General features: G+C 39.7%; 2 protein-coding genes across 2 annotated transcripts; one reads left to right on the forward strand and one right to left on the reverse strand.

Annotated features, from left to right (window-relative positions):
• Positions 1-113: 113 nt before the first annotated feature.
• On the forward strand, positions 114-18297 carry LOC139965371 (methyltransferase-like protein 27). Its single transcript, XM_071967668.1, has 5 exons — positions 114-723; positions 10987-11109; positions 12537-12672; positions 14231-14323; positions 16734-18297. Exons 1-5 carry the CDS (start codon positions 583-585, stop codon positions 16913-16915), a joined length of 675 nt encoding a protein of 224 aa, XP_071823769.1. The 5' UTR covers positions 114-582; the 3' UTR covers positions 16916-18297.
• LOC139965366 (methyltransferase-like protein 27) lies at positions 18283-27933 on the reverse strand. Its single transcript, XM_071967664.1, has 5 exons — positions 27421-27933; positions 23004-23129; positions 22171-22306; positions 20617-20709; positions 18283-19593 (listed from the first exon to the last, which is right to left on the reverse strand). Exons 1-5 carry the CDS (start codon positions 27553-27555, stop codon positions 19385-19387), a joined length of 699 nt encoding a protein of 232 aa, XP_071823765.1. The 5' UTR covers positions 27556-27933; the 3' UTR covers positions 18283-19384.
• Between the last annotated feature and the right edge of the window lie 54 nt (positions 27934-27987).

Consider the following 27987-nt stretch of genomic DNA (forward strand, 5'->3'; position numbering starts at 1 on the left):
TTTTAATGGTGAAAAGAAGGAAACTTCAGTGGTTTAATGGGCATGTAATTAGACAGAAGAACAGCCTGGCAAACACTTTATTACAAGGAGGGACAGATGGGCGGGTACGAAGGAGAGGCAGGCCGGTTAAAACCTGGATTGACAACAGAAAAACCTGGACTGGGATGGACTTTAACCAGCTCAAAAGAACAGCTGACGATCGTGAATTGTGGAAAGCTTGTGTCGTGTCATCATGTCGCCCCAACGGCCCTCAAGCTATGGGACATAAAGATAGACAGAAGTGCTAGTACCAAATATATTCCACGCATAGTACTCAGCTGTGCGATTTACAGAAGGCAATTTAATATGTGAATGGACCACCGATGTCGCTGCATCGTATTTGTATATAGTTCCCTCCGTTTGATTAACGGATAAGTAAAGATAAAACAGCAGTATTTGACCAGGGAAGACCTTTAATCTTATTATGACACGTAAAGTTGGCATAAACAGTTGCAATCCTCCGAATCAACAGCAGCCAGAAAGAACGTTATTCCTACAGGTGAAACCCAATGTTACCGTACCTGTCTACAGCAACGACACGATATGGCTGATCACGTCAGAAGGTTGAGTACCGAGAAGAATGTTGCTCAAGTTCACTCTTTTCACTCATTTATCCGCTCAACAGATGCAGACGATAAAAGTAAAGTAGCCACTCTGTATGACGACTGGACGAGTTATGACGAGGTAGAACTCACTGTGAAATAAGCGCAAAGTTTGACTAGGCCTATAGCTCATTTACTTTCATGTCATTTTACTCCTACTGTACAGTTTGTTATAATCATATCTATTTCAACATGTCATTAGGCTGTGGTTGTTTGGAATATAACAGGTGTTTTGCTAGATAGACTAGGCCTAAACCCGTTGTATGTACCTACTGTGCAGGAACTAAATTGACGGATGTTCCAATAATATCTTTACCATGAATTGTGATAGCTACTGTGCATTCAGAGAGATTGTTTAGACAAACTATCCATGTTTAGTCGCGTGACCTATCAATGATGCTTGATCTAGTATTAGGAGGCACTTATTGTTATTATAATAATGATCATCACAGCAGTAAGTAGAGTATTGTGAGGTTTATTTTTCTCTGGCTGAAACGGTTGCCGGACAAATACCCCCCGGACAAATACCCCCCGGACATATACCCCCCGGACTCATACCCCCGGGACAAGTACCCCCCGGACAATCACCCCCCGGACAAAAACCCCCGAGGACGAATACCTACGAGGACAACTACCCCCCGGACAAATACCCCCCGGACATACACCACCGAGGACAAATACCCCTGAGGATAAGTACCCCCCAGACAACTACCCCCAGGACAACTACCGCCGGACGTACACCCGCGACCGCGAGGACAATTCCCCCCGAGGACAATTAACCCCACCCCCCCAGCAATTACCTCCGGGAAAACTCTGCCCGCACAAATACACCGGCACAGATACCTCACCCAGGTTACTACCCGAACTAAACCAGAATACGCCAGGCGCCCCCCCCCCCGTTCACCAAGCGGACCTTTAGCTGGTGAACTCCGTAGTACGAAAGCCCATTAGGGCCATGAAAGAAAATTTTCTTAATCTGGTATATCAGATTATTATTCTGATATATAAGATTATTATTCTGATATGAAACGTTAAAGCATCTGACAATCCAAAAATGCATGTAGTAATTAGAAATTGACCGGATGTTCCACGTCTGCTATATAACCCAGGGTTGTCCAACCTACGGCCCGCGGGCCACAGTGCGGCCCGCCGCAAGGTCCCGTCCGGCCCGCCAACCTCATTAATTTACAAATGTACTTTTACCCAGGAATTCTTTTTTGATAAATTTCAGAGATCATTATATCTCAATATGAAGATTGTTTTGATACAGATCAGAAGGCTTGTGAAGTGTCATTCCCTGCAATCTGGGGGTCTTTTGGGCGATTTTTATTCTTGCACGCCACGCGCCAACCTACGGTGGCGCTCCGCTTGTATGGAAACTTCATTTCCCATACAGACCCCTAGCGGGGCCACTGAAATTTGCCGCTCTGGCACGAAACCCTGGATATGCCACAGGAGCTTGTAGGCTCATGCGGCCCCTCCTTTATCATAATCATTCGAGGTGGCCCTCCTCATCAAAAGGTTGGACAACCCTGATATAACCAAATTTAAAAGTAAAATAACGTAGCTGATAAAAACTGCTTATCCACAAAATCACCAAGGTTGAAGAATAAGATGTATGAAGTCGGCCTGACGTTTCGACTGTTTTCTACAGTCGAAATGTCAGGCCGATTTCTTACACCCTATTTAAAAGTATCATAGTTAATAACAATAATACTACTGCTACTGCCACTGCTCATCGTCGTCGTCGTCGTCGTCGTCGTCGTCGTCGTCGTCGTCGTCGTCGTCGTCGTCGTCGTCGTCGTCGTCGTCGTCGTCGTCGTCGTCGTCGTCGTCGTCGTCGTCGTCGTCGTCGTCGTCGTCGTCGTCGTCGTCGTCGTCGTCGTCGTCGTCGTCGTCGTCGTCGTCGTCGTCGTCGTCGTCGTCGTCGTCGTCGTCGTCGTCGTCGTCGTCGTCGTCGTCGTCGTCGTCGTCGTCGTCGTCGTCGTCGTCGTCGTCGTCGTCGTCGTCGTCGTCGTCGTCGTCGTCGTCGTCGTCGTCGTCGTCGTCGTCGTCGTCGTCGTCGTCGTCGTCGTCGTCGTCGTCGTCGTCGTCGTCGTCGTCGTCGTCGTCGTCGTCGTCGTCGTCGAGAATTCCTCTTGGTAGTTATTGCAGCTGATAAAACATAACGTAGTGCAGATGAGTTGTAATATACAGTTGCATGTGTCTAGCAGAGATTTCTTGCTTCCAGGGTGAAGTCCTTCTACTAAAATGGCTGCACATGGTATGTATCCACAAAATTGAGTCATGTGTTTTTTCCAGACTGTCTCTTGATTGGCTAGTTGTTGCCATGATACAAAAACATCTACTAGGGTACGGTAGTGAAGATATTTCAACAACAGGTGAGCTTGCCTGATTTATTCTGTTGAGTCACAATGTTAAATAGGCTGACTAGCAGTGATCAAAAGAGATGATTTCAAAAGGAATTGCTGGTCTGTTGATGGTGAAAGGCAATTGATGGTTGTGTAGTAAAATCAACTGACAATTGTAAACAAACTGTGATGAAGTGCAAATGTTTTTAGAATTGATGATAAAATTTCGCTACAGTTCCGACAACCTCTTTACATTTGTCGTTTAGTTGTACTCCACCCTTCCCCTTTCTCTTTCTCTCAGACCGACTGCATGGTCACGTGGTTAGAGCATCCGACTTGCAGCCGGTAGGTTAGGGGTTCGACTCCTGGCTGGGTCATACCGAAAAATGGAACCTACTGCTATTGTGCTTGGTGCTCAAGCAATGGAGTAGGGAAAACAAGCCAGTGCGCCACAACTGAAAAAAGGCCGTCGTCGGCGCAACTTAAACCAATTGGTTAGAAACTGAGCCGTAAAACCTTAACAAATCAACAAAAAAACTCTCTCTCTGTACCGATCAGGGTACTGCGAAAGGGACCACTGGCGTAGCAAGCGGGGGACAGAGGAAATAATACCATCAGAAATGTTGGGATCGCAAAAGCGATTGTGAAAAGAACGAGCGATCAAAAACTATTTTAGTACATGGATGTGTAACTGATTGCTCCAATTTGCATCCAAGGGCATTTCGAAAAATGAGATATATGCAGGCCCATACGCTGGGGGGGGGGGTCGAATGGTTCGGACGACCATCATATAAATAAATATTGAAAATTAAGGGGCCACCCCTCCCCTAAGACTCTTCCCACAGGATACAGATCAGTATCGTGAATTCGACCTCCATGGCGAAATCATGCGTGCGTGTCTGTTTTACAAAGCAGAGTGGAAATGGGGAAATGGTGACGGTCGTGGGGAGGGGTATAAGGGAAAAGCGCATTTTGCACATAATGCGAAGAACGCGTATTTTATGTAGAATGTATGTAGACCTGGATCTCATTTGAGAATCACGTCACATGCCAGTGATATCAAAAAAAGTACACATGACAAAGTTCTCCTATCCCCAGTCTCTTTTCGGTCCAACAACAGCGAATAATTGTCGAACAGTGGCACTCCGTGCTTCTGTGAATATTCAGTTTAATTGAGAGTTAAAGATTGAAATAGAAAGTAAGAATGTATATGATGTCATGCATGTATTACAAGTTGCAAGTCTGATTTAATCATTTTTACTTCAACTTTTTTCATTTATGACAACTGATGTCTCTAACTTTGTTTGTTTAGCCTACCTTCTGTTTGTATTTTAACATTATGACCGTAAATCGGACACGATAATACGGCTGAAAAAAACTTTGCGTTTTGTGCGCAATCGAGTTTGTGCCGCAGTCGTAATTTATGGGCTTTAAAGACTAACCCTAGTGGATTTTTTTTACCCTACAACCCCAATCCTAGTCCTACCAGTCCTAGGTACGTCCCTGCCTATAAGCTGATACAGTATCGGTATTCTGTAGCAACTAAGATTAAAAATATAACATTGTTAATACCATAACATATTACCTAGGAAGATTTATTGCACATGCCTCAATTTTTTTTTCTATTGGTGCGTCCAGGGAACTGCTACTCAGAGTAGCAGTTCCATGGAGAGTCGTCGCGCAAGTAATTTTGTGTGTATACCGAATTTGCATATACCAGACTTGCGTGTATACTAATTTTGTGTTTAAATACCGGGCCCCATGTCGACTTGTCTCGTTTGTGATTTAATCTTCCTTGTAGTTTCGCACAGTGCTCAGAGTACAAGAGAGGCAGGTTTGTAACTATTACAATCTGATCCTGTTCCCGGGTCGTCATTTAATGTCCCAATCCGACAGACGTGAGTCAATTCTCAGCCTTTAGCCACTTTCCGGAATGCTGAGAGAGTAGGTAGCAACCTGTCCGTCGCCACTGCAGGAGAGCCTTGTCGAACCTAACTAATGAACACAGTTAACCCGAATCAATTGCTTACCACTACAATGGAATCAACAACAACTGCAGTACAGCTATTGGACTGCACCGGAAATTGAAAAAAAAAAACTAACATTACAGATTTTGAGAGCCATACTCGAGATGGGAATTGAACCTGTGGGGCCAGCGTCACAAACACACAAAATGGAGGCGTGAAGAAGCGAAGATCTTAGGAGACATTTTTGTAGGGGTGGGGACCTTGAGGTGTAGTTTTTTGATACCTCAAAATAAAAACACACGCTCAATGCTGATTGTGTATATGTGACATCACCATGAATTTGGATGCCCCAAATCCGCCCAAATGATTCAAATGATGTTAGTATAGTCTTGCCTTAGAAGGGCAACAAATTACACCATTTGGCATCTAAGCACACTTTCGTACAGTAGAAAATCTCTTAAAGGTGATAGGACACCCCATGAAAAATCCCGGGTAAGCGCCAGACGCTACCGGCCTTTGTAAAAATTATTACAAGGAAAACCTATTATTCTTTGGCTTATGGGTGACAATTTGTGGGCAATGTAGCAATCACTAATCTGTTTATAGTTGGAATGTAGAATTATTATAACAAGGGAAAATTAAATTGATTTCTTAGATTATCATCATTCTTTTTGCAAACAGAATGACCAGAGAATAGGTTTTTTTTTCAAATGGTAGTGACGTCGTGGTCTCAAGCCTCTTTCTTTACTTATGTTTCATACAATCGTACATACTATTATGAAACCTTACAGGCAATTCTGCTGGTATAACGGGCTACACCGTAACCGGGTTTGACTATGATAGCCCAGCGGTCCATGAAACAATGCATGGGGGGTATGGATGATGATCATGCACACCAAACTAGAGGGGTGGACCGTGGTTGTGCTTGCCCCACCCCTCCCTTCTGCTCCTCCCATCCTAAAATGGCGTGCACTCACAGGAAAAAATAGCTTAGAATAAGCAAAACAAGAGGAGCGTGGAGGCCGAGTGGCTAATGCTTTTGTTTTATATATAATCCTGTTATGTTGTGTCCTTGGGCAAGGCATTTTTTTCTCGACTGCCCCTCTCCATCCAGTTGTATAAATGGGTACCTGTGAGGTAAGTAAGGTGTGTGCGCTGGATTCTCAGCAGCCAGCCTGATGACCAGGGATTCAAAGTGCTATGAGATGGCTATGCCATATAAAGCGCTATACAAAAACTAACATAACATAACAAATCATCAAGTAAAATTACTCAGAAGAAAACTTGAAAATGGCAAAGTCGCAATAAGCCGGAATTGTTCGGAGATTAATAATACAGAATAGTGTCACTATAACAAATAGTAAATTAATAGTTACTACCAGCAGTGAGCAATTCCCAACCCAACCCCCGGGCCTCGGTCCATTGTCAAACCCTATCCAGGAGTTTTGGGGGCTTATATATGAAAAGCTCGAATCTTTTTAAAAGTCGGGAGGAGGTTATAAGGGCCAGGACACACGACAACCCTAGTGGTGCCAGTTTAACCGTCACCCTGACCCAATTGTAAATATGCTTTCGGAGTTGCCCGAGGGACCAGGGTATATATTGAGGCCCGCGGGAAACTAAACTCGAAAAAGACGGGCGTATCCGTCGCTGCATCCGTCTCCTATAGTTAACGGCATATGTCCAGGAGTATATTCGTCCGGGGGTATTTATCCGGGGGTAATTGTCTAGGGGGTATTCGTCCTCGGGGGTAGTTGTCCGGGTGGGTACTTGTCCGGGGGGGTTTTGTCCTCGGGGGTAATTGTCCGGGGGGTATCTGTCCGGGTGGTAGTTGTCCTGGGGGGTAGTTGTCCGGGATGGTATTTGTCCGGGGGTATCTGTCCGGGGGGTAATCGTCCGGGGGGGTTATTGTCTGGGGGTAATCGTCCGGGGGGTATTTGTCTGGGGGGTATTTGTCCGGTCACGGGCTGAAACACCTGTTTCACTCTTTGTTCTTGAATTATATTGATGGCTCTATACCCCTGTAGTAGGATGAGGAATAGATCTGTATATATATCGCTAAAAAAAATTCTGGTGGCCTGCTTTATGTTTCGTCCAGTTAATTTAGTAGTTTGGACACGTACAGTTATTGAGTATCCTGTTAATTCTTTGAATTTAGCAACCAAATAAAGGATCATTAAGTGGAAACCTTGACAGCGCATCGTATACTGTACCTCGTTCTGATCATCTGGTTTGTTTTCAACCTTAAAACTCTTATTTGAAGTAACCGTGCTCCCAGCAAGCAATTCTCTATGTCTATGACCTGTACCCAGAAGCAGATTGTAATGTTACCAAAAGCTTGGTGATCTTTGCGTAGAGTAAACTTTTTGACCCCACAGGTAAATATGCCAGCGTTCTATCGCCCAAACGCAAGCTAGTGCTTCGTGCTCCCCTACGGAATACTTTTTCTCTGCGTCACTAAGTTAGTTACCTAGAGATACAGGCAATAAGTCGTTCTTGACCTTCAACAACCTGGATCATTCTACTCCCTATTCCGTACCAGAAAGCATCAGTAGTGATGTACAGGTATGTACATCCAAAGGATCGATTAGAAACGAAGGAGTACTGTTTGAAATCGCATACTGTATATTTCATTTCTTTGAAAGCAGCATCAGCTTCTGCATAATTCCACTCAAACGTCAATGCTGTTTGGAGATTGTGGATCGGCTGAACACTTGTAGCAAAGTTTGGAACGAACTTAGCAATAGTACCCTGCAAGTCCAAGAAAAGAACGGACTTGTTCTCTAGAAGTCGGAATTGGGGCATCTTTAATAGTGCTCAGCAACTAGATCAGGGGTTCTAGGTTGAAGTACTGCATATATGTCAATGATGTACATGACCCAAACCTGAATAGATTAAATTGACATGGGATGATTTAGAATCATACCTAATTCTTGTAAGCTTAGCAGAACATTTTGGAAATTAATAGCATGTTTTTCATAGCTCTGGACTACTTATACAATTGTTTCAGTGCACAACAAACTTGAATTAAATGCTTGCATGTCTCCCAATGTGTTTTTTATCAAAAGTGAACCCAAACCATATTGTAAATTTGCAAAGCTGTATCATTCTCATCCTGCTCAATCATCATGCTTAATGTAATGGTGTGTTAATAAACGTTGAACTTATGCCAGCATCTTTTGTGTGGAATCTATATTGCCAAGATGCCTATCACAAATTATCTGCACATTACCTTTTTGTACATGCGTGTCTATACTGTGTTTCATTCTGCCCAGTTAATTATTCTGTTGATTATTTTCTGAATATGCAAATTAGTATTTTAAAGATAGTGGTGGGTCGATGTTTAATGTTAATAGGAATGTTGACAGTATAGGAATTTCATGTTGCATGACAGTTGGCAAAGTTTGGTCCGATGTCAGAGTTATGGAATGAATGTTACTAAGAAAGAAGATGAGTTGTAGAGATTTATGGTTGAACAATTATATCAGAATATCACGATTGATTAAACTTCCTGTTGTTCAATTGCAAGTTATTGCTTTAATTTTTTTAATACAGCATTTAAATTCTGTATTAAAAAAATTAAAGCAATAACATAATTATGTTACAGTTTGGCATTGATATCAAATATTTCCTCACTGAGACATTATAATTATCTTGAACACAAAGGTTTATTATAATGAACACTCTTAAAGGTAGTCAGTATAGGCCCCAAATTATAGCATGCTATAATTGCTAGAAGTTTTCAAAAAGTACTTTCCTGGAGGTCTTTACTCTCCAAATTTTTCACAGACATGTTTAAGGAACACACAAGATGACTGATTGTCCCAGTGAGGAAAAGTTCCTCGAATGTTGTCATAAAACCAGTCTAAGAATTTTGACCAAAGGTGACCATATTTGAATACCTACAGTAGCATATTTGGGGGCAATACAGTATATACCTTTAAGTCTGGGGGAGGTTCAAGGGAAGCTGCTCCCAAAGCATGTAGGAGCGCTGCTCCCAAAGCACATAGAACTTGTGGATTATGCGCTGTATAAATTAACGGTGTAATAATAATAATAATAATAATGTAGCAAGGCAATGTAAGTGCACTCATTACCCTTTTTATTGCTAGAAAGTTAGAAAGTATACTTTTAAAGTACTTTAAATATTTGTAGAACTTTATGTATAAAAAGTGCTGGGTATATCCTATTTGTTAATATGTACTTTCATGTATTAATACTGGATTTTAATAACTTAGTACCGGCATCTTTTGTGTGGAATCTATAGCCCATGTCTATCACAGATTATCTGTGTAAGTGTGTATTAACTTTTGTGCATGCATGTCTACTAAAGTTCTGTGTTTCGTTCTGCCCAATTTACACTAGAGGCACTAGTAGCAAGACTCAAAGTATAATACACTAAACAAGTGGGGTCTACTGGTGGGGGGAGGGGGGAGGTTGGGGTTGTGGCAATTGTTCCTGTGAGTTCTCTGCTACAGGTGGTGGCTCTTTATTATTATTAACACATCAGGTTACATACTGTTTATGTAAAAACTTTATATCCTGAATGGGGTGTGATAAATGTGTATAGTTAAATCACTTATCACCACAAGCATGAGTAAATGTAACTAAATTATAATAAGATATGATCAGGGCCTGTCCTGCAAGACTTGTCATTGATATCACATAGATCTGGCTTTGTCACAGCGGTATTAAGTGAATGTGAAATAACGACACAAACAAATAGTTGATTTAAACAGGATATATTAGAGCTCATCAGCTATAGCTACATATTTACTGAACACAAAAAATCAAAGAAATTTAAATCTGATAAACTCTTCTTTAATGGTTACAGAGGATGGGATACAGTAGGAAGTTCAACTCTGTCCTATTGTTGGCATACTCTACCAAGCAACAGAGGCAGGGCTACTGAGAAATAGACACTGTGACATCACTAATGACATAACACTCATGGTTTTCTACTCTCTTGATAGAGATATGTGTAGAGAGATAATAGATGCACAGTCAGGTGTAATGTACAACTGTTGTAGAGAGTTACTGTGGTGATCAAAGAGTAATAATGTTCTACTGGGACTTAGAAGTTGGAAAAGTATATTATTACTGTATGTTTATAAATGGCTTGTAAAATACACTAGTAAAACTGTTTATAGTAACCTAGATCTGGGAGGTGTGATGTAGGAGTGTACTTCATGTCTCTGCTACCAGCTCAGAGATTGTACAGGTGAACTTGCATGGTAAAGAAAATGGTATATATTAAAATGCTCTCTGTCATAGCTTTAGTGATACTGTACTGTAGACTTTGTGCATGCATACGGTACATGCTAGACATGGCTTAGTATGACTCAGTTCTAAGTGAACAAGTGGATCTAATGTGGGAGTTTTTGGTAAGATTATGGAATAGATTGCAATAAAATAGTCAATACTACATACTGTAACATTACATACCAGGCATTTGTTGTAGACTTGACAAAGGTGCTGGGTATATGACTATACACACAAAACACTATTTAAACCAATTAAGACCTTGTATATTATGTTTGCATGTTGGTGCTTGCATATTATTTTATTGATTGTTTTCTGAATACCCAAATTAGTATTTTGAAGATAGTGGTAGGTCATGTTTAACGTGCGTGATAGGAATGTTGACATCAGTTGGCAAAATTTGATGTCAGAGTTATGGAATGAATGTTACTAAGAAAGAAGATGAGTTGTAGAGATTTATGGTTGAACAATTATATATCAGAATATCACAATTGATTATTACTTAATGTTGTTCAATTGAAAGTTATTGCTTTAATTTTAATACAGCAAAATATGTTACAGTTTGGCATTGCTATCAACCATTTCCTCACTGAGACATTTGAATTTTGAACACCCATGGCTCAATATCCAGGAAAAATGTTCAGGGTTGTTAGTCCTATCTAATGAGTATCGAAATATGTCTAGATGTGACCATGACTGTCAATGTTGCATTGTATCTTTGTTAACCTGTCTTTTTTGTAATATTACTTTTATTGTCTTTCCCAGGATGTCCAGAAAGTAGCTTACAAAGGGCCCAGCGAATCAGGGGTCATGGTGTCGCAGTATTGTAAAGACAAGTCAATATCTATTTTGGACTGTGGTTCAGGCACAGGCTTGGTTGGAGAAGTGGTAAGGGTGAATTTGTTTCTTTGTCTTTATTGTTTGCTCTTGAGGACTGCTTTATCCTGGAGATATAACCTTGCCATGGGGTCAATATTAACCTAGCGATATAATAGACAAGTAGAGAAGCTATATTTGGAAGGAATTTCCGTAAAGCTGTAGTCCACTTATTTTGTAATAAATTTGTGTTACAGTTGACATGGTCAGTTTGTCAGGTTTGTACTTCTCAAGAATAAAACTCTTCATACATAGTTTCTTAATATAATAAATACATTAGAAACTCTTGCCATTGAATCCTGCTGGGTTGGCCACTTGGCATGTGGTTTCTAAAGTGTTTATCCCATTGCATCCTATTGGTAAAGTGGGAGTTTGTGAGTTGGCATGTGGTTTAGTGTAGATCCCATTGCTTCCTATTGGTATAATGTGAGTTTGGTACAGTAGGTTGGCATGTGGTTTAGTGTAGATCCCATTGCATCCTATTGGTATAATGTGAGTTTGGTACAGTAGGTTGGCATGTGGTTTAGTGTAGATCCCATTGCTTCCTATTGGTATAATGTGAGTTTGGTACAGTAGGTTGGCATGTGGTTTAGTGTAGATCCCATTGCTTCCTATTGGTATAATGTGAGTTTGGTACAGTAGGTTGGCATGTGGTTTAGTGTATATCCCATTGCATCCTATTGGTAAAGTGGGAGTTTGTGGGTTGGCATGTGGTTTAGTGATGCATTGCTTCCTATTGGTATAATGTGAGTTTGGTAGGTTGGCATGTGGTTTAGTGTAGATCCCATTGCTTACTATATTGGTATAATGTGAGTTTGGTAGGGTGGAATGTGGTTTTATGCATTCTATCCAATTGGTATCGTGGTAGTTTGTTAGGGTGGCATGTCGTTTAGTTCATATCCCATTGCATGCTATTAGTATAGCACTAGGGAGTTTGGTGCGATGGCACGTGGTTTAGTTCGTCTGTCATAGTACAGTAGCTATGTAATGGTCACAAAATTGGTCACAGAATTATTTTGTGACAATGTGATTGTTGGTAAAGAGAATAATTGTTGCTGTCTAGACTATCTGTCCATGTATCCGCTGTTGATATTTGTGCTTTTTACTATCAAGTGTCCAACTATGCAAAGCATTACAACTGTTGTCTTTCAAATTTTGTTTAAAAGAGATACTCCGATAGCTGAAGATGATTGGTTAATAAAAATGCCGCAAAGTTTCTGTTTCCGTAGGTTAAAACTGAATCCTAATATAATTTTGTACAGCCAATATGTGATTTTTTTTTTTTTTTTTTCAAATTGGTTGGTATTTTGTGAAAGCAAAAATGACGTCAAGCAAAATCAGAAAAAAATAAATAACAATCCTTCTAATGTTTTGATTTATCATACAGTGGCCTGTTCAAAGAAATGTTTAATTCCTTCTCTGAATTCCCTTTATTGTAGCTGTATCCTCATGGCTTCAAAAATGTCACTGCCTTGGACATATCCCAGAAGAGTCTTGACATTGCCAAGGCTAAAGGTGTGTACAGCAGGCTGATTTGTACACAGGCAGGCAAGCATCAGATGCCATTTGAAGAAAGTAAGTCAAAGCTACTCTACTTGTTGATTTTCTGTATTTTTCCCTCCTTTTTTTTGTTGTAAACACAAATCGTTACTAATGATATGGAGAGAAATGGAGTAGAGAAAACAGACTGAATAAAGGGTAGGGGTACCGAGTGACACCCATGATTAGTGACATATTTGATTCACACAAACCTGGGGGAGAGGGGGGGGGGGCTAAGGGAGAGGAGATTGAAGACAATCATTTACCTAGTTACCCAATCCTGTATTACCAATAATACAAGTGCTTCAAATATCAGCTTGGTAACATCAGGTCCCCTGACTCTCATTTGCCTTGAATTAAAACACACATCAGTTACAGTACATCCTGTACATTGATTAACTATACTGGCAGAAAGGTGCAACCAGTGCCCCTTTATGACTACGGCTAAAAGGTGGCACCCCACTTGCATTTAATCAATGAATAGCCTGAATTTCAAGGCTGGCATATTGGCTGGTAAACAAAATTATGTCCCCTCATTGGTTGGTTAGCAGAACTTGTTGCTAACACATATGGGCCAATGGTTTAATTATTTGGATTTCCCTGTCTGACATTGTGTCAACATTATCAGCTATGGCCTTATAATGAAGAAACAATTCCCAACAAATGGTTGGTTAATTGAACATAACCAGTGGGTAAAGTACAGTATATATCAACATACACTACTGTACTGTATTGAAGTTTACAATCTGTCGTGGATAAAGAACTGAATTTTCTCATACAAAATGTAGCAAGTAATCACAAAGCCCATTGTCTTTCTAGTTTTCTTCTTATCTGATCAGATAAAGGCAGAGCACTGGTTGTCTGTTATCAGAGATCATAATGTACTGAAATCTGTGTAAATATTGTACAAAGAGTAGAGAAAAGCACAACCTACTGTGCAGTATTTGGTGAACCAATTAGTATGGTAAACTTGCACGTAGTGTAGACGCTGATCAATATAAACTGTATTCAGTACTTATACTAATGTAGTTTATCTATCATTCATTGTTTGCATTAACCCATGCTTTATGCAAGTCATGCTCTGATGATATAATAGACATTTACCTGTACGTGTACCTGTGTGGGGGAGGGGGGGGGGTCGATGAAGGGAGTGGAAGAGGAGTGGAACTGAGAAAAGGAAGGGGTTGGAATCTATGTATATGAAATATGAGATTTATTTATAATGGTTTTAGATTTAGATTGTTCTCTATTATATTTTAATTTTAGCCTAGACATGCCTTAACAGCTCCGCTCACAGTTTTGGCAAAAAGAATTGCCGGATTTATTTCTCCCTTATTGGTGTGTTAGTACTGTATCCATCTTGCAGCTAATTCAGAGTGGTATATGGTTAAACTCAAGTTCTTGTGATCTTCCTGTCCAGAAACATTTCAAAATGTTTAGATTAATACTGTACATGCTGCGCTTTGGCATGAGAGCTCATTCCATATACAGCTATAGTGCAGGCATTGTATGACTGAGGTCATGGTGGAGATTCACTTTCAAAGTGAAATTAAATTTTCCTCTCTTTTTGTTCCTTCTTTTTAATTTCACACAGATGAGTTTGATGCATTAGTATGTGTAGGCTGCTTCATTCCTGGTCACATGAACCAGGAAGTCTTCCCTGATTGGCTGAGGGTAGTTAAACCAGGTAAGGGGTCAATTCAATCATTGTGGAAAGGATCATGGCGGCCAGAGGAAAATTGACATTTGTCAGATGGAAGAGGAACAGGCATGTTACAAACATCCTGCTGAAATTTTGCATTCAATTCTTACATACCGTTTTGAAGAAAACAAACATTTGAAGCTGACACGTATTGAAGCAGCCATTGTTTGCAGAGTGTAAAGTGAGAGATTGAAAGAGATTTTAGGTCAATATTGGTCATCGTGATCTTTGATTGCAATATTTAATATCGAAAAGATCATCCTCTCTGGGTTTACAAGCCCAGCGCTCTACCAACTGAGTTATCCAGCCCTTAGTTGGTAATATGATCTTTTAATAATCATTTCTTTGCTGGGGGCACCAGTGAGAAGCAACAGTACTTTGCATACTGTCTAACCAGGTATCACACCCTAGTTTCATTCGGACAACCCAGAACCCAGAGGTCACTGGTTCGAATCCCATTCAAGCTGTTAATTTCTTCGTCTAAAATTTTCCAGTCTTTTATTAATCCTTAACTTATTTAGATTTTAATCTAGCAGATTCTGAATTTTTAAGATATGTACAAGATCATTACAGATCACCACTGTAATATACCCGACTTCCAAAACGACCAGAACTTGTCATCGATTGTCAGACTTGACTTCTTCTCAAATTTGAATCAGATTTTCTTTCTGCCTCTCTTGTAATGTTTTTGGTTACTTGCCGTAGGCAGGCAAGTAACATAGGAATGTCAAGTTGGTGTGCCTCTGCTGTTTATGTGTGGGTGTGTGTGTGTGTTTGTGTGTGGGTGTGTGTGCGTTTGTTTTGTATTCTGACTGAGGACTTGAACAAAAAAATTCCAGGTCTTCAATTGTGATTTCTAAAGAATCACCACGTCCTCGGAAGAATTCTATTGTATGGGGTATTGTTATCCATGGTTAGGGTACGTGGATTTGAACAATGGAAAATACAATGGGGTCCTCGGTCTGAATGTAATACAAACATGTGTGGGTGTGTGCGTTTGTTTTCTATCTGACCCAGAACTTGAACAAAAGAATTTCCAGGTCCTCAGGTTGTGATTTCTAAAGAATCACCACGTCCTCGGAAGAATTCTATTGTATGGGGTATTTTTAAGGTAAGGGTACGTGGATTTGAACAATGGAAAATACAATGGGGTCCTCGGTTGGAATGTAATACAAACATGTGTGTGCATGTTTGTTTGTGGGTGGGTGTGTGTGTATGTGATGCCCTAGCTTGTAAACACAACATCTCAAGATTGGTAACCTCTGCTGGTCTCATATTTGGCATGTGGCTTCCCCATCATTAGTACAAAAACCCTACTGTTTTTGGTGGAGGTCAATGGTCATTTGTGGTCATCACAGGTCGTACTCTGTAAAGCTGTATAAACATAAAACCTTGTAAACACGACATCCCAAGATAGGTTACATCACATAGCTCGTATCTGGCATGTGTCTTTCTTATAGTGCGTGAGTACAATAACTCTATTGTTATTCACTTGCAAACTACTCTTGTGCTGCATATGTAATGTATTTAATGGCAAGTAACCGCTGGGAGGGTTTCCTTCTGGTTAACTCAGTCGAATTGTTCCGTAATCCGATTTGCCACCCCTCAAAACCTGGACATATTTTGCAGATTTGGAAACCTTAGTATTTTCAGTGTTTCATTTATAGTAATGTTTTAGAATGCATTGATCACAATTTGGATTGATGCAGATGACATTTACTGTTAGTAGTGGGGAACAAAGCATAAGAACTTCTTTTAACACGACCCGTTTCAAAAGTCCTTTGTCTAGCTGCCCAAGCACCTCTGTGCTCAAAATCCCACCATAAAATGGATGCTCTTGACCTATGGACCAAAATTATTGCTTTTCAATGTTGTTGTTGGAAGTTGAATTGGCAAATTAGGGAATCTGATATGGTTTCTGTTTATTCAGTGGTTTGAAAAGAACTCTGTTCACTGTGACTGTGGATGCACCACAGTAGAGATGAATGGGAAGCGTACACCGCCCCTAGTATTTGAAATATTAAATGATATTAAATTAAATTAAATTATATTTAATTTTTAATTAATTATAATTATAATTATGATTTTGTTAATATTATTTTTAAAATTATATTAAATTCTCATAGATCTGTTGGATGGGGGATTGTAAGCTTTAGTCCTGGAAGCAGGAATGGGTGCAACGATTACACGTCTCGTAACTCTCTGAAGCCTCATGGAAAGAAGACGGCATGATATATGCCGGTTTTCATCCACAATCATCACATGTGTAGGGTTTTCAATTTAGATTCTGTTGGGTTTGTCACCTTTGCTAAGCTAAACTTAACTAATCTAAACTTTTTGGTGTATTCTGAATAGAAAATGTTGACAGATTTTTTTTTTATATTTGTTTCTACAGGAGGCTATATCTTCCTTATAATGAGGACGTCGTATCTTCAAGAAGGAGAATTCAAAGGTCAGTTTGACCAGGCCATCCAAACCCACGTGGATGCCAAACGATGGGTCAAAGTAGAGGCAAGAGTGATTCCAGAATATTTTGACATGTTCGAAGGAGTAGGCTTCGTCTTTAAAGTCTTGTGAGTCTTTTTTTTTGCCCGGAAAACGTGAGAGGTACGTGGGTCGAAGAATCAGTCAACCTGGAATTGCAAGCCAACTCGGATGGATTTCGCCGATCGCATGCTCTGCTTAGTTATGAACAGTGTTAATTAATTTGATGATGCCTGGAATAAAATTGATCTAGCTAGCCAAGGAAACACAGCACCGCACAGATACATTTGTATTCGGTATATTCCAATTAGAATTATTTTACAAATTATATTATACAAAGATTATTAGTCTTTTCTGCTTTGTTTTAGTTTCATATAATTAATTATGATAATTAATGTTTGTCATGCTTTTAAAGTACTGTCTCCTGTTTGCCAGGATTCGAGCATCGAAATATGTTTCTTAATTTTTTGGGATTGAGGTCAGAAAAGTCACTAGATTTGTTAATTTGATAACTCCATAAGGAAAGCTTGGATAAACTTCATAGAACATAGTCTGTATAGTTTAATTTTTTTTTTGATAGGATTGTAGATGAGAGCTTGGAGGATTTATGACAACAAACTCGTTTCCTTTGTTCCATTTCATTTCCTTTTATTAGTTTAAGGGTTTGCTAAATGTAGTGTGGCAGCAACACGTTGCGGGTTAATAATTCGAGCAATTGCTCATTTGAAAACAATTAGGTGAGCTTCACAGAAACAAAAAACTAAACAGAACACCATAAGACTTACGCTTTTGTCTGATATTAACTTTTACATTTCAAATACATCCTATCATCAAGTTAGCCTTCCATCCATTTAGGATACTTAAAAGTGAATATTCTTGAAAACAAGATTCTAAATTGAGAGAGAATCCTCTTACTGACTGTGCTAAGTTGCTTTGTTTAAGCAAGTTTTTTTTTTATTCTAAAAATTGCTAAAACATGTTGAACTTGTTGGATTAATTTTTTAATCGTTGCTCAGCCAACATTCAATGAAATCGGTCTCAAAAATGCTAGTCGGTGTCGAAATCACACTTGAAAATTGTTGAATGTATGTTCTCCCTGCCTAGCCAAGTCTGCTCATCTTAATTAAAAACTAATATAATCCTGACAGTCTCAAATACCTTTAGAAAAATAGGGACAATTTAGTTCCCGGCAGAACAATATATTTTCGTTGCAAAAGGAAGTGCTTCTTCTATAGACCTGTGGACGAATTCGAATTATCATGCCCATATACTTTATACTTGTTATCTTTATTTTTGGTGGGCTTCTTGTACAAGCTACGGCTTCCAAGCCCTTCCACCATTTTCTCTCCGTAATTTCCATTATTTTTCTTTTATATGATTTATTACTTATTATTTTCTTTGCATGGTATTGTCTTCAGTCCTATTATTATATAAACATTGTGAGGAAATGGAAAAATAAATGAAAATGAATACGACGTTTATTATTTATTGCTGGTAGTTTTCACCAAGAAGGCATGACGTACAATCGGAAACCCTGAAGAAGGTGGCTTTTGCATGCATTTAAAATAAACAATTTTATTTAAAAGATGATTAAACATCATTGAACGACATGTGTATATATGACATAAGTGCAATATTATTCTTGAAGTTAGCATACAATGTCGAATTATACATTTCAACTCGATAGACTATTAGCAGGGGTTTGCGTTCAGGTATTCGCCGGTTTTAATCAAACCCAGAACTGTATTCAAGACAACATTCCAATTACTTTAACTAAGACTGCATCCTTTGTAGGTACGCCAGAACGAAAGTTAACGATTATAAAGTTACTGATTAATTTCAGTTGTAAGAATTTCGTCGAACTGACATGTGTAAAACATCACACAGCAAGCTACTTGTGATTCAAAAGCTATAAGATAATTTCTTTAGTATTTGATATTTTGATAAGAAGCATGTATAGCTGAGCTAACGGGTAATTTCATTTTGATGGCATTTTAGAATCGCCTATACAATATCGAAGATTAAATATCATACAACAACAACAAAAATGTGTGTAATTACCATGTATTATACGATAACAGATATACACTCAACTCGGTCATCAGTGTACCCTCCACAACAAAAAAGAAGTTACACATCAACAAGCATGCATTACTCCACGCTATCTGTTTAAAGCTCTCTACAATAAATCGACTAGAACTAAATGACGTTTCATGTTCTGTCTTAAAGGTCATAAGTGTTGACCCCAAATATGCTATAAAGTCCAATAATGGTCACCCGATATCTTTCAACTGCAACAAGCATTTTACTGCAACGCCAAAAATACTTTTCCACAATGCGACTTTGATTTGTATAATTTAACATTCCTCGATGACTGGAGATAATATCTGGAGATTTAGAACCTCCAAGAACATACTGTACTTTCAAAACTTTTGGCTGTTACTGAATACTAATGACATTCTTGTTTTTGAAAACATCAACCCAACAATCTCTGGAAGGAGCTCATAGTACTTCCATTTCATGTCAGCAGATGTTGTAATTGTCAATATCCAAGTCATCTTACTAGAGAACTTTGTAGACGTAAAGAATTGTAGGATAATTTTTCACAACTTCCGGAAGTTTCTTTTTGCTCATCAACTCCAGTTTCTTGGTGTTCTTTAAATCTTCCATGACCTCATGAAATTTTTCGCTGAACTTTTGGGAGTAAAACTCTTCCTCTCCTTGAATAACTTCAATGAAGCATTCACGAGATGAAAATATGAAAACGCCACCTGTAGAAACGAGATAACAAGTTCAGGACATTAACTGTATATAGTCTCGAGTCTTTTTTTAAAAATCAAATATTGTATATTCATGTAGCATTATTATACCGAAACAGCTTATCCATGGGAGGGGGGGGGGTCGGTCTGGAAATCGGGCAGTTTCCGAAGACTAAAGTGGTCAGATGATAGAGGTCCACTGTCTTCGTTACATAGTGTTTTAATTATTTTGCACAAGAATCCCCTTTTCCAAGATTTAGATCGTTGTCAGAGTTGGAGGGTTTTCAGTTAACCTCATCCACTATACACGTGTAGGCTATTTACCAATACAAGTTTTCAAGTTATGTTGTTAGCACTTTGCAAACTGCATGTGGTCAAAAACTAATGCAGGAATTACAAGACGTTACTAAATCCGCTTTGCTCCAGGGAAGCCAGATGGGTTAAAGAAGGGTTAGAGAGTTGGCGTTCTAAAATTGTATAAAAGATCATATAAAAGTCCGACAAAGCAAAGTTTCCCGTATGACGTCACGCTGCTTCAAGGCAAAACAAGAATTTTGCATCTCTCGGCAATTCATTATATTGGCTCCTCTGTTCGTTCGTTCGTTCGTTTCTATAGTACCATATATACGGTGAACGATTATGCAAGAAGTAAAATTTAGTAATCGATGTATTTCAGTTTACTATAAATTCTGGAGTACTTTACTTCACACATAGTGAGTCTCTGACTGTTGTATATAGTTGCTATAAAGCAGTGTCGTCCAGAGCCAGATCGAACCACGTGGACAAACTTTGTCATTGTTCCCCTTTTTGAAGTCTTCGTTTTGCCTTAGGTATAAACTGAAAACGGTAATAAGTTACTCTTTATCCCAAATTCCACCACCCCTTAATTGGGGAACCTGGACCGCAAGGGGTATAACCTCGCTGATCCATCTCCCCCCCCCCTCCCCAATTCCCTCTCGTCTGGACTGATTGCAAAAAATCAGTGTCACTAATTTTACTCTTATTTGCATTTCATGTCCCGTCTGGCACTCTTACCTGGCTTCACTATCTTGATCAGTTCTCGAATAGCATCGGGGCTGATGTGAGCTGGCACAATGCATCCAATACAAGTTAAGGCGTCAAACTCATCTGAGGAGAAGTCAAATCGACAAATATTATATATATATATATATAAATATATATATATATATAAATATATATATATATATATATATATATATATATATATATATATAAATATATATATATATATATATATTTATATATATATAAATATATATATATATATATATATATATATATATATATATATATACCTAATAGCGATGTTACATGGTGTATTGCCAATGGCAATGCGTGTGGTTTTGCTTGTTTCCCTATTAGTTCCCTATATATATATTTGTTAATTGTATATATGAAGAAAACACCAGTTATGAATGATCGAACGTAACCGGCGGCGCACCGGAAACTGATTTGTTCAAAGGTTAGGGGTGTGACTCAGGATAATCATCATGCGCAGCCTACAGAAGGCCAGCTTTTGACTGTTTGCAAACTTAGGCTTTATGGCATTCTCAAAATTGTTGGGACGATGCTGATGACCCTCGATGGGATACTCGTTGTACGATGCGTAAACTTTTACATATCCTATATTGCAAGGGCATAGGAACCGCTTCGCTATTCAGATAACCCCTTTTTCATTTCCAAATGAAAAAAATATCTCATTTGGAGCACCAAATTGCATCTAAGGCCAGGTGAAAATGCAAAATTATTTACAAAATGGAGTGGGTGTTGAAGTGTGCTATATTGCACCAAATTGCATCTGAGGCCACCTGGAAATGCACCCCCTCCCCTTAGACCCCTCCTCCAGGCCGGCCATCAGTCTTCACCCCCCCCCCCCCACTCAAAAGTACTTTCCTACGCCACTGCTATATTGGTAGAACCAGGAAACTGTCATGTTAAACCATTCCCTGTTAACATCAAACTTACAGCAGACCAGAAGGAATGCTATAAAAGTAAGCTATAGGCAGTGGCGGAGCTAGGGGTATTGGTCAGGAGGGGCGAGAATGGTCTGTATGGACGCTCCGCCACTCTATAGGCATGTCAGGACCAGTAACATCAGCCTAGTGGAAAGGCCCAATCTGTTGCATCTCATCCAAGTCAACTGTAGCCGTTATAAATGGAAACTGCAGCCATAATTCCCATGCAGAAGAAAACCTTAACACATCGGTGAGATTGTAAATAGGGTCTAGCTAGGAGTGATAAGTTTTGTCCAAATAAAATATGGAATGAGCATGTATAGAACTTGATCATTTTGGTTCCCATTTAATTTTCCATTTGGATGAGAGTTGATCAGGGGCGCAACCACCATTTTTGCGCTGGGGTGGGGGATGTACCTATAGGTGAGGGGATAACATGTTATGTCGCCCGGTGGAGCGTGCCAACGTATGTAAGAAGGGTCGTCATAAGATACTCGCACAATAAACTCGACAGAGAGGTCTACTTATCAGGGGGAGAGGTTAATAATAACCGTGAAACAAAAAATAAATAAGAGAATCTCTAAGAGGAACAAATGTAACCTGTTTTTCTTACGGTCATTGAATGGCATTTTATCTTTTCCGATGTCAAAACAAAAGAGTTTTTGGTAAATTCCTTTCTTCTCAGCAACGTCTAGACTTTGTTGAGAAATATCCGCAGCTGAAACATTGGTAAAGCCTTTGGCTTTTAACTGAAATGTGAAAAATAAATGAATGGATAAATAAAAATAAAAAAGCAGTGTTTTTTTTTGGGGGGGGGGGGCAGATACCCAGGAAGTTTCGTAACAAATGTGTCACACTGTCTGTTGCTGAATTTAAGTCTACAGGTAGTCAGGCGCGTAGCGAAGACTTTGCCAATGGAGGGGCGAACCTGTAGGCAAATTATCAGAGCCGTAGATTCGGCATTAGAAACTATCTACGCGTAGCGCCACCATAAGTTGGCGCGAAGCGTAAAAGAAAATTTTGGCCGAAAATGCCTCCCAGATCGCTGGAAATGGCACTTCCCAGGCCAAGTTGCATCTAAGCATTTTCTATTTGAAATTACTAGTGATATCTTAAAAACGTACACAAAATATGCTCAAGGGGGGGGGGGGTCGCCCCTTCGCCCCCCTTGGCTACGCGTCTGCAGGTAGTTTAAACCCTCTTATACCTTGCGGTGTTTTACTTCGTGAAAGTAAACATTGTTATTGCCATTAAAAGCAACGTCAGCAGATTGAATATTTATGAAGTTATAATTGAGAACTTTGAAACAACAACATCTTGGCATCTTTATAGTGAAGAGGAAAGTGGTGGTGGGGGTGTAGGGGCGGCAGGGGGTAAGGCCGCAACTTATGAAAATTGATTTTATTCCTAAATTCATCCTTCAAAGCAGTATCAAATGCAGCTCACCGCTTCTCCGATTAAGCCCGTCCCAGATCCGCAGTCTAGCACTTTAATATCTTTACTGTCACAAACTTCAGCCAAGGCAGAGCTCACTTCGAGTGGTCTCTGGGATCCTATTTCCTCCGGGATAACCTGCAATGAGAGTAAAACATACATTGAAATGTATATACTTATATAGGGGCCTACGTTATACTGGCATGCAGACACATGTGACATGCATGGTGAGGCGAGGGGGGGGGGGGGAGGGGCTCGGAGAAGAGTCAAGATTTCTCCCGAACCTGCAGAGGCATTAAACTTTATGGACGGATGAATAGTTTACCAATCAGGGTGGGGTGGTTGTCGGTTCGATGAAAGCGGCTTCCATGTAGGGGCATGAGAGGGGTAAGGAGGATGGAGGGGACAAGTAACGAAAAGGTCAAAGTTCACGACATTTTAAGTTGACAAAACGTTGACACCGTTTTGCATGATGAAGTGAACTTGTAACAAACAGGCGTTTTGTCACAGCCTGATGCACATTGACAAATTTGTGTATCCTATTTTCTTCTTCAAAAGTGGGATCGATTATCACATGACTACATATAGTCGTTTCTTTATTGATATCTTCATATCCCCTAAAGCAAAGCTCGAACCCTATCTAGGTTAATAAATTAATAAAGAAAGAAATAGAGCAAAACATTTTGCTGTTAGTGCGATACTATGACATCACATCTGCTTGAGTCAAGTTCACGTCTGTTACAAACTGAAAACTATCAATATCTCGAAAACAAAATGTAAGAATTGCGTACAAATTTCACCAAAAATGCTTATCATTTATGATTTTTCTTTCTTTAGGCCAAGACTTAATGTGAAACTGTGCATCGTCCCTTTCCCTTTCAGAAGAGAGCGGCCTTTCCGACCAGAACATGTGCGCCGTTGAGACACAAGGGGATGAAGGCAGATTGAGATGTCAAAGGCGCCGTTTTCCTCTTGGTCGCGAAATGTGCTTGTGTCGTTAGAGGCGCCAAATGCACCGCTTGTTTCAAAGGACTCAGTGTCACTCGTTTGCATCACTGAGCCAGAAGCGATTAAACGCAAGATGGTGAGTATATATCGTGCCACTTCAACCCCCCCCCCTGGGAGCCTCTACTGGGGGCATCTACTGGGGGCATAGAATCTACTGGGAGTATAGAAGATACCGTGCATCGGCGCCAAGGGCCTTCAGTGAAGATGAAAGAGATTGAAGCAAAACGACTAGATGATATGATGCCATCGTTATGTTGGGAATGCCCCTCTGGAAGCCGCAGGCATCCATCCGTTTTTCGGGGGCCGTCTCCTGTTTTTCGGGTCGTTTCGGAAGCCTTCGTTTTAGCTTGTAAAAGTTATATATATAGGTATCCACAAAAGTATACTTGTTAAAATATAGGCCTAGGTTTAAAATTATACGTGTATAAGTATATTTTGTAAAGCCGACGACATTAAGTTTCAGTCACTTTCAAATCTGAACGAATAGGATTTGCAGAACGTGAACATTAAAGTAATCGGTACAAAAGTTGTTACGCAATAGGCTATTCACATTGACCGAACCTTAGATACAACAACTTCTAATTTGGTCACACCGAACTATTGGGATATAGGTGGTGCTACAGGCCAGGCCGAGGTTGAATATGTCGCTAGAACCATGGAGGTTTTTACCTCCATGCTAGAACGGACGGTCGCATCAGTGACAGTGAAGCAGAATGGTAAATGCCGAGAAAACGCACGATGTGATGGATGCGATGACACGCAAGCACAAAATGAGTGACTCATCAAAGAGCAAAAGAACAAACCGTAAGTGACTCAAAGCTCTCTAGCAAAGAGCACAAAATAAGCAACATGATGAGCACGCGAGCACAAAATGTGTGACTCAAATTATAATATAATAATATAATAATAATATAATAATCAGCAGTTATTTTTACGACGCTTAAGCGACCACAAATGTGGGAGAAGCCCGCAAGGGCTTATGGATTACAACTTACATGTCGGGAGACTTCCAATTCAACCAAGGGCGGCGGAACCGGGGAGGCACAGGGGGCACGTGCCCCCCCTCCCACTTTTCCTCAGGTTAAAAATGTGCCCTTTTTTCTACATGAAAATTGTACTCTTGATCACCTTATTAGGTCAGCGATATTTCAGTAAGAGATCTAATCCTAATTTAGAAGTATTAATGAATTTCTGTGGGTGAAACTCAAATGTTTACTACCACAAGGTTTCTAACAGTCTGGTGAGTGCTATTCATAGGCGTAGGAGCCCAGTTTGATTTGGGGGGGGGGGGGGCTTGCCCGGAAAATATAACCAAAATTGTTCGCGCGCGTTCAACATGTTAATGTGCATATCATATAGGCATGCATCCGTTATTGCATCGCATGCCAATAACATACAATCGTTTGCCGTGTTATTACCCTTCCATATTAGAATTATTGGGGAAGTCTTTACAATAATAATGATCATAATAATATCAGGTTAACCATTGAAAAACACATTGCAAATTATTTTTCTTTCAGTAGGTGCCCGAAAAATTCTCAGCATATATTGCCCGAATTTTCACAAACATTTTTGGTTGGAGGCTGCAGCCCCCCCACCCCCCCCCCCGCCTCCTACGCCTATGGTGCCATTATGCATATTCAATTTGACAAAAAAATCCTAATGCATTTCCAAAAATGCATTGCTATATTACATTGTGACTTTGTAATAAGCAGAAGCCATTTATAGCCTACTATGAATAATGAGTGTAGTTTTAATATCCCATAACCTACCCCATCCTTTCGTATTTTGACATAGTTCATTTGCTTTCATGCATGTATCAAATTTCGCGTGTGCAGGGACTTGGACTTTATAATGATTTCACCTCATTTTGTCTCGAAAGAAAACTTGTTCCTTGTTTCCCAATTTGCACATATTGCAGTGCTAGTATGCATTTTTTCCTTGAAGGGGGGGGGGGGGGCGTTGATGGAATGATGTGTATACGCAAATAAGATAATACAATAAGAGTTATAAATGGTACTAAATATCAGGCTGCATCAGTCCAATCGAATTTCTGCAAAGTGCCCTTCGACGTCGGTGCCCCCCCTCCCCAGATTAAAAGTGCTTCCGCCGCCCTTGAATTCAACATTTTAACTCAAATTTGGAATCTTTTCAATGTAGAAAGTCATTTCAGATGGGAAAAACGTTGCTGTTGGATGAAAAACCAACCTTATTATGGCCCAGCCAGGAATCGAACCTCGAACCTCCCGATTGCTAAGCCTCATTGCTTCAAATGCCACCGCCTTTATCCACTCGGCCACAGCACCGGTTAGACTTAGAAATAAAAAATAAATGAAAAAAACGTACGACGTTTGGTAGGTCTTGCAACTTTTACTGGTATGGTAGTGTACCGGTACTACGACTTCTCGAGTCCCCCCCCCCCCCTGAAATGGCTCCCAAACAACAGATAACTAATATATACATATATACATATATACATATATGCATATATGCATATATGCATATATACATATATACATATATACATACATATATACATATATACATATATATATATATATATATATATATATATATATATATATATATATATATATATATATATATATATATATATATATATATATATATATACTTTGACTGCTGTCTGTGTAGATACATATACTACCAATAAGAGCCTTTGTTTAGTGCCGCTAGTTCACAAAAACGGGAGCCCCCGAAACGGCTCCCAAAAAACGGGAGACTCCCAGTACAATGTGGCGAAGGCCCCCGAAAAACTGGGACATTCGGCTTCCAGTAGAGGCTCCCAGGGGTGGGGGAAGGGGGATGAAGTGGCACGATATATAGGGGATACTTATTATTTACTTTATTATTATATACTTATTATATACTTATTATTATATACTTATTATTTTCTTTGCATGGTATTGTCTTCACAGTCCTATTATTATATAAACATTGTGAGAAAATGGAAAAAAAAAAATAAATGAATGAATGAACTTCTATGGTGTAACATTATCCTGAATGCTCTATATAAAAAATAAACACAATTAAAATGGTGTTACATTATCCTGGAGGCTCTATATACAAAAATATACATACAATTAAAATAATGTAACATTTTCCTGAAAGCTCTATAAACAAATATCAACATACAATTAACACGGTGTAACATTATCCTGAAAGCTCTATATACAACACAATAAACATAGGCCTATATAGGGCCTACAATTAAAATGGTGTAACATTATCCTAAAAGCTCTACATTCCAATATAAACATACAGTTTCAAGAAACGAGAATGTTCACTCCCCACCCATTACTCTCTCTCTCTCTCTTCCGCTATTCCAACCCGCCTTGTAGTCTCACTGTGTATGTATACAGTAGACCAAGCCGACAGGTCTATACTGCATTTACCATACCTGATCATATGATGTACTCCAGTCGTCGTAAAGAGCGGCCATATCTTGGCTATTCACATCTTTCTCCTGCTGCATTAGATGAAAAACTTGTTGAAGGTGTGAATCCTTAAATCGACCTACTCCGATAGACGCCATATTGCTCCGACTCAATTGCCAATTGAGACTGCCAGTTGAGATCTATAGTTACAAACTGTGTATAAATACAATGTGATGAGCGTGTTGTGCTTGATACTACTTGAGTGTGCTTTTTACGTGACCCGCCATGCGGGATACAAAACGTCACGGCCAAACGTGAACATGTAGTTCTTCTATAACTTGTTCAAATATGCCGTTGATATTCCAGGCCAGTCACTTGCAGTGTATTCCTTTACCAGTAGAACACGAACGTGGAATGTTTTTAACATAACAAAAGGTTGCTAACTTGCAACTTCACCGGGAAATTTCCATCTAAAGCGCTATGTCACTTACAGAAATGTGACCTTTCCTAGCTACAGCGTAACTTGCTAACGACAGCGTCACTGCAGCCCCCGAAACGAAGTGACGCGATGACGTCACCGTCGCTCATCG

Source organism: Apostichopus japonicus, chromosome 3 (genome assembly GCF_037975245.1).
Source record: "Apostichopus japonicus isolate 1M-3 chromosome 3, ASM3797524v1, whole genome shotgun sequence".
Classification (NCBI taxonomy): Eukaryota; Metazoa; Echinodermata; class Holothuroidea; order Aspidochirotida; family Stichopodidae; genus Apostichopus; species Apostichopus japonicus.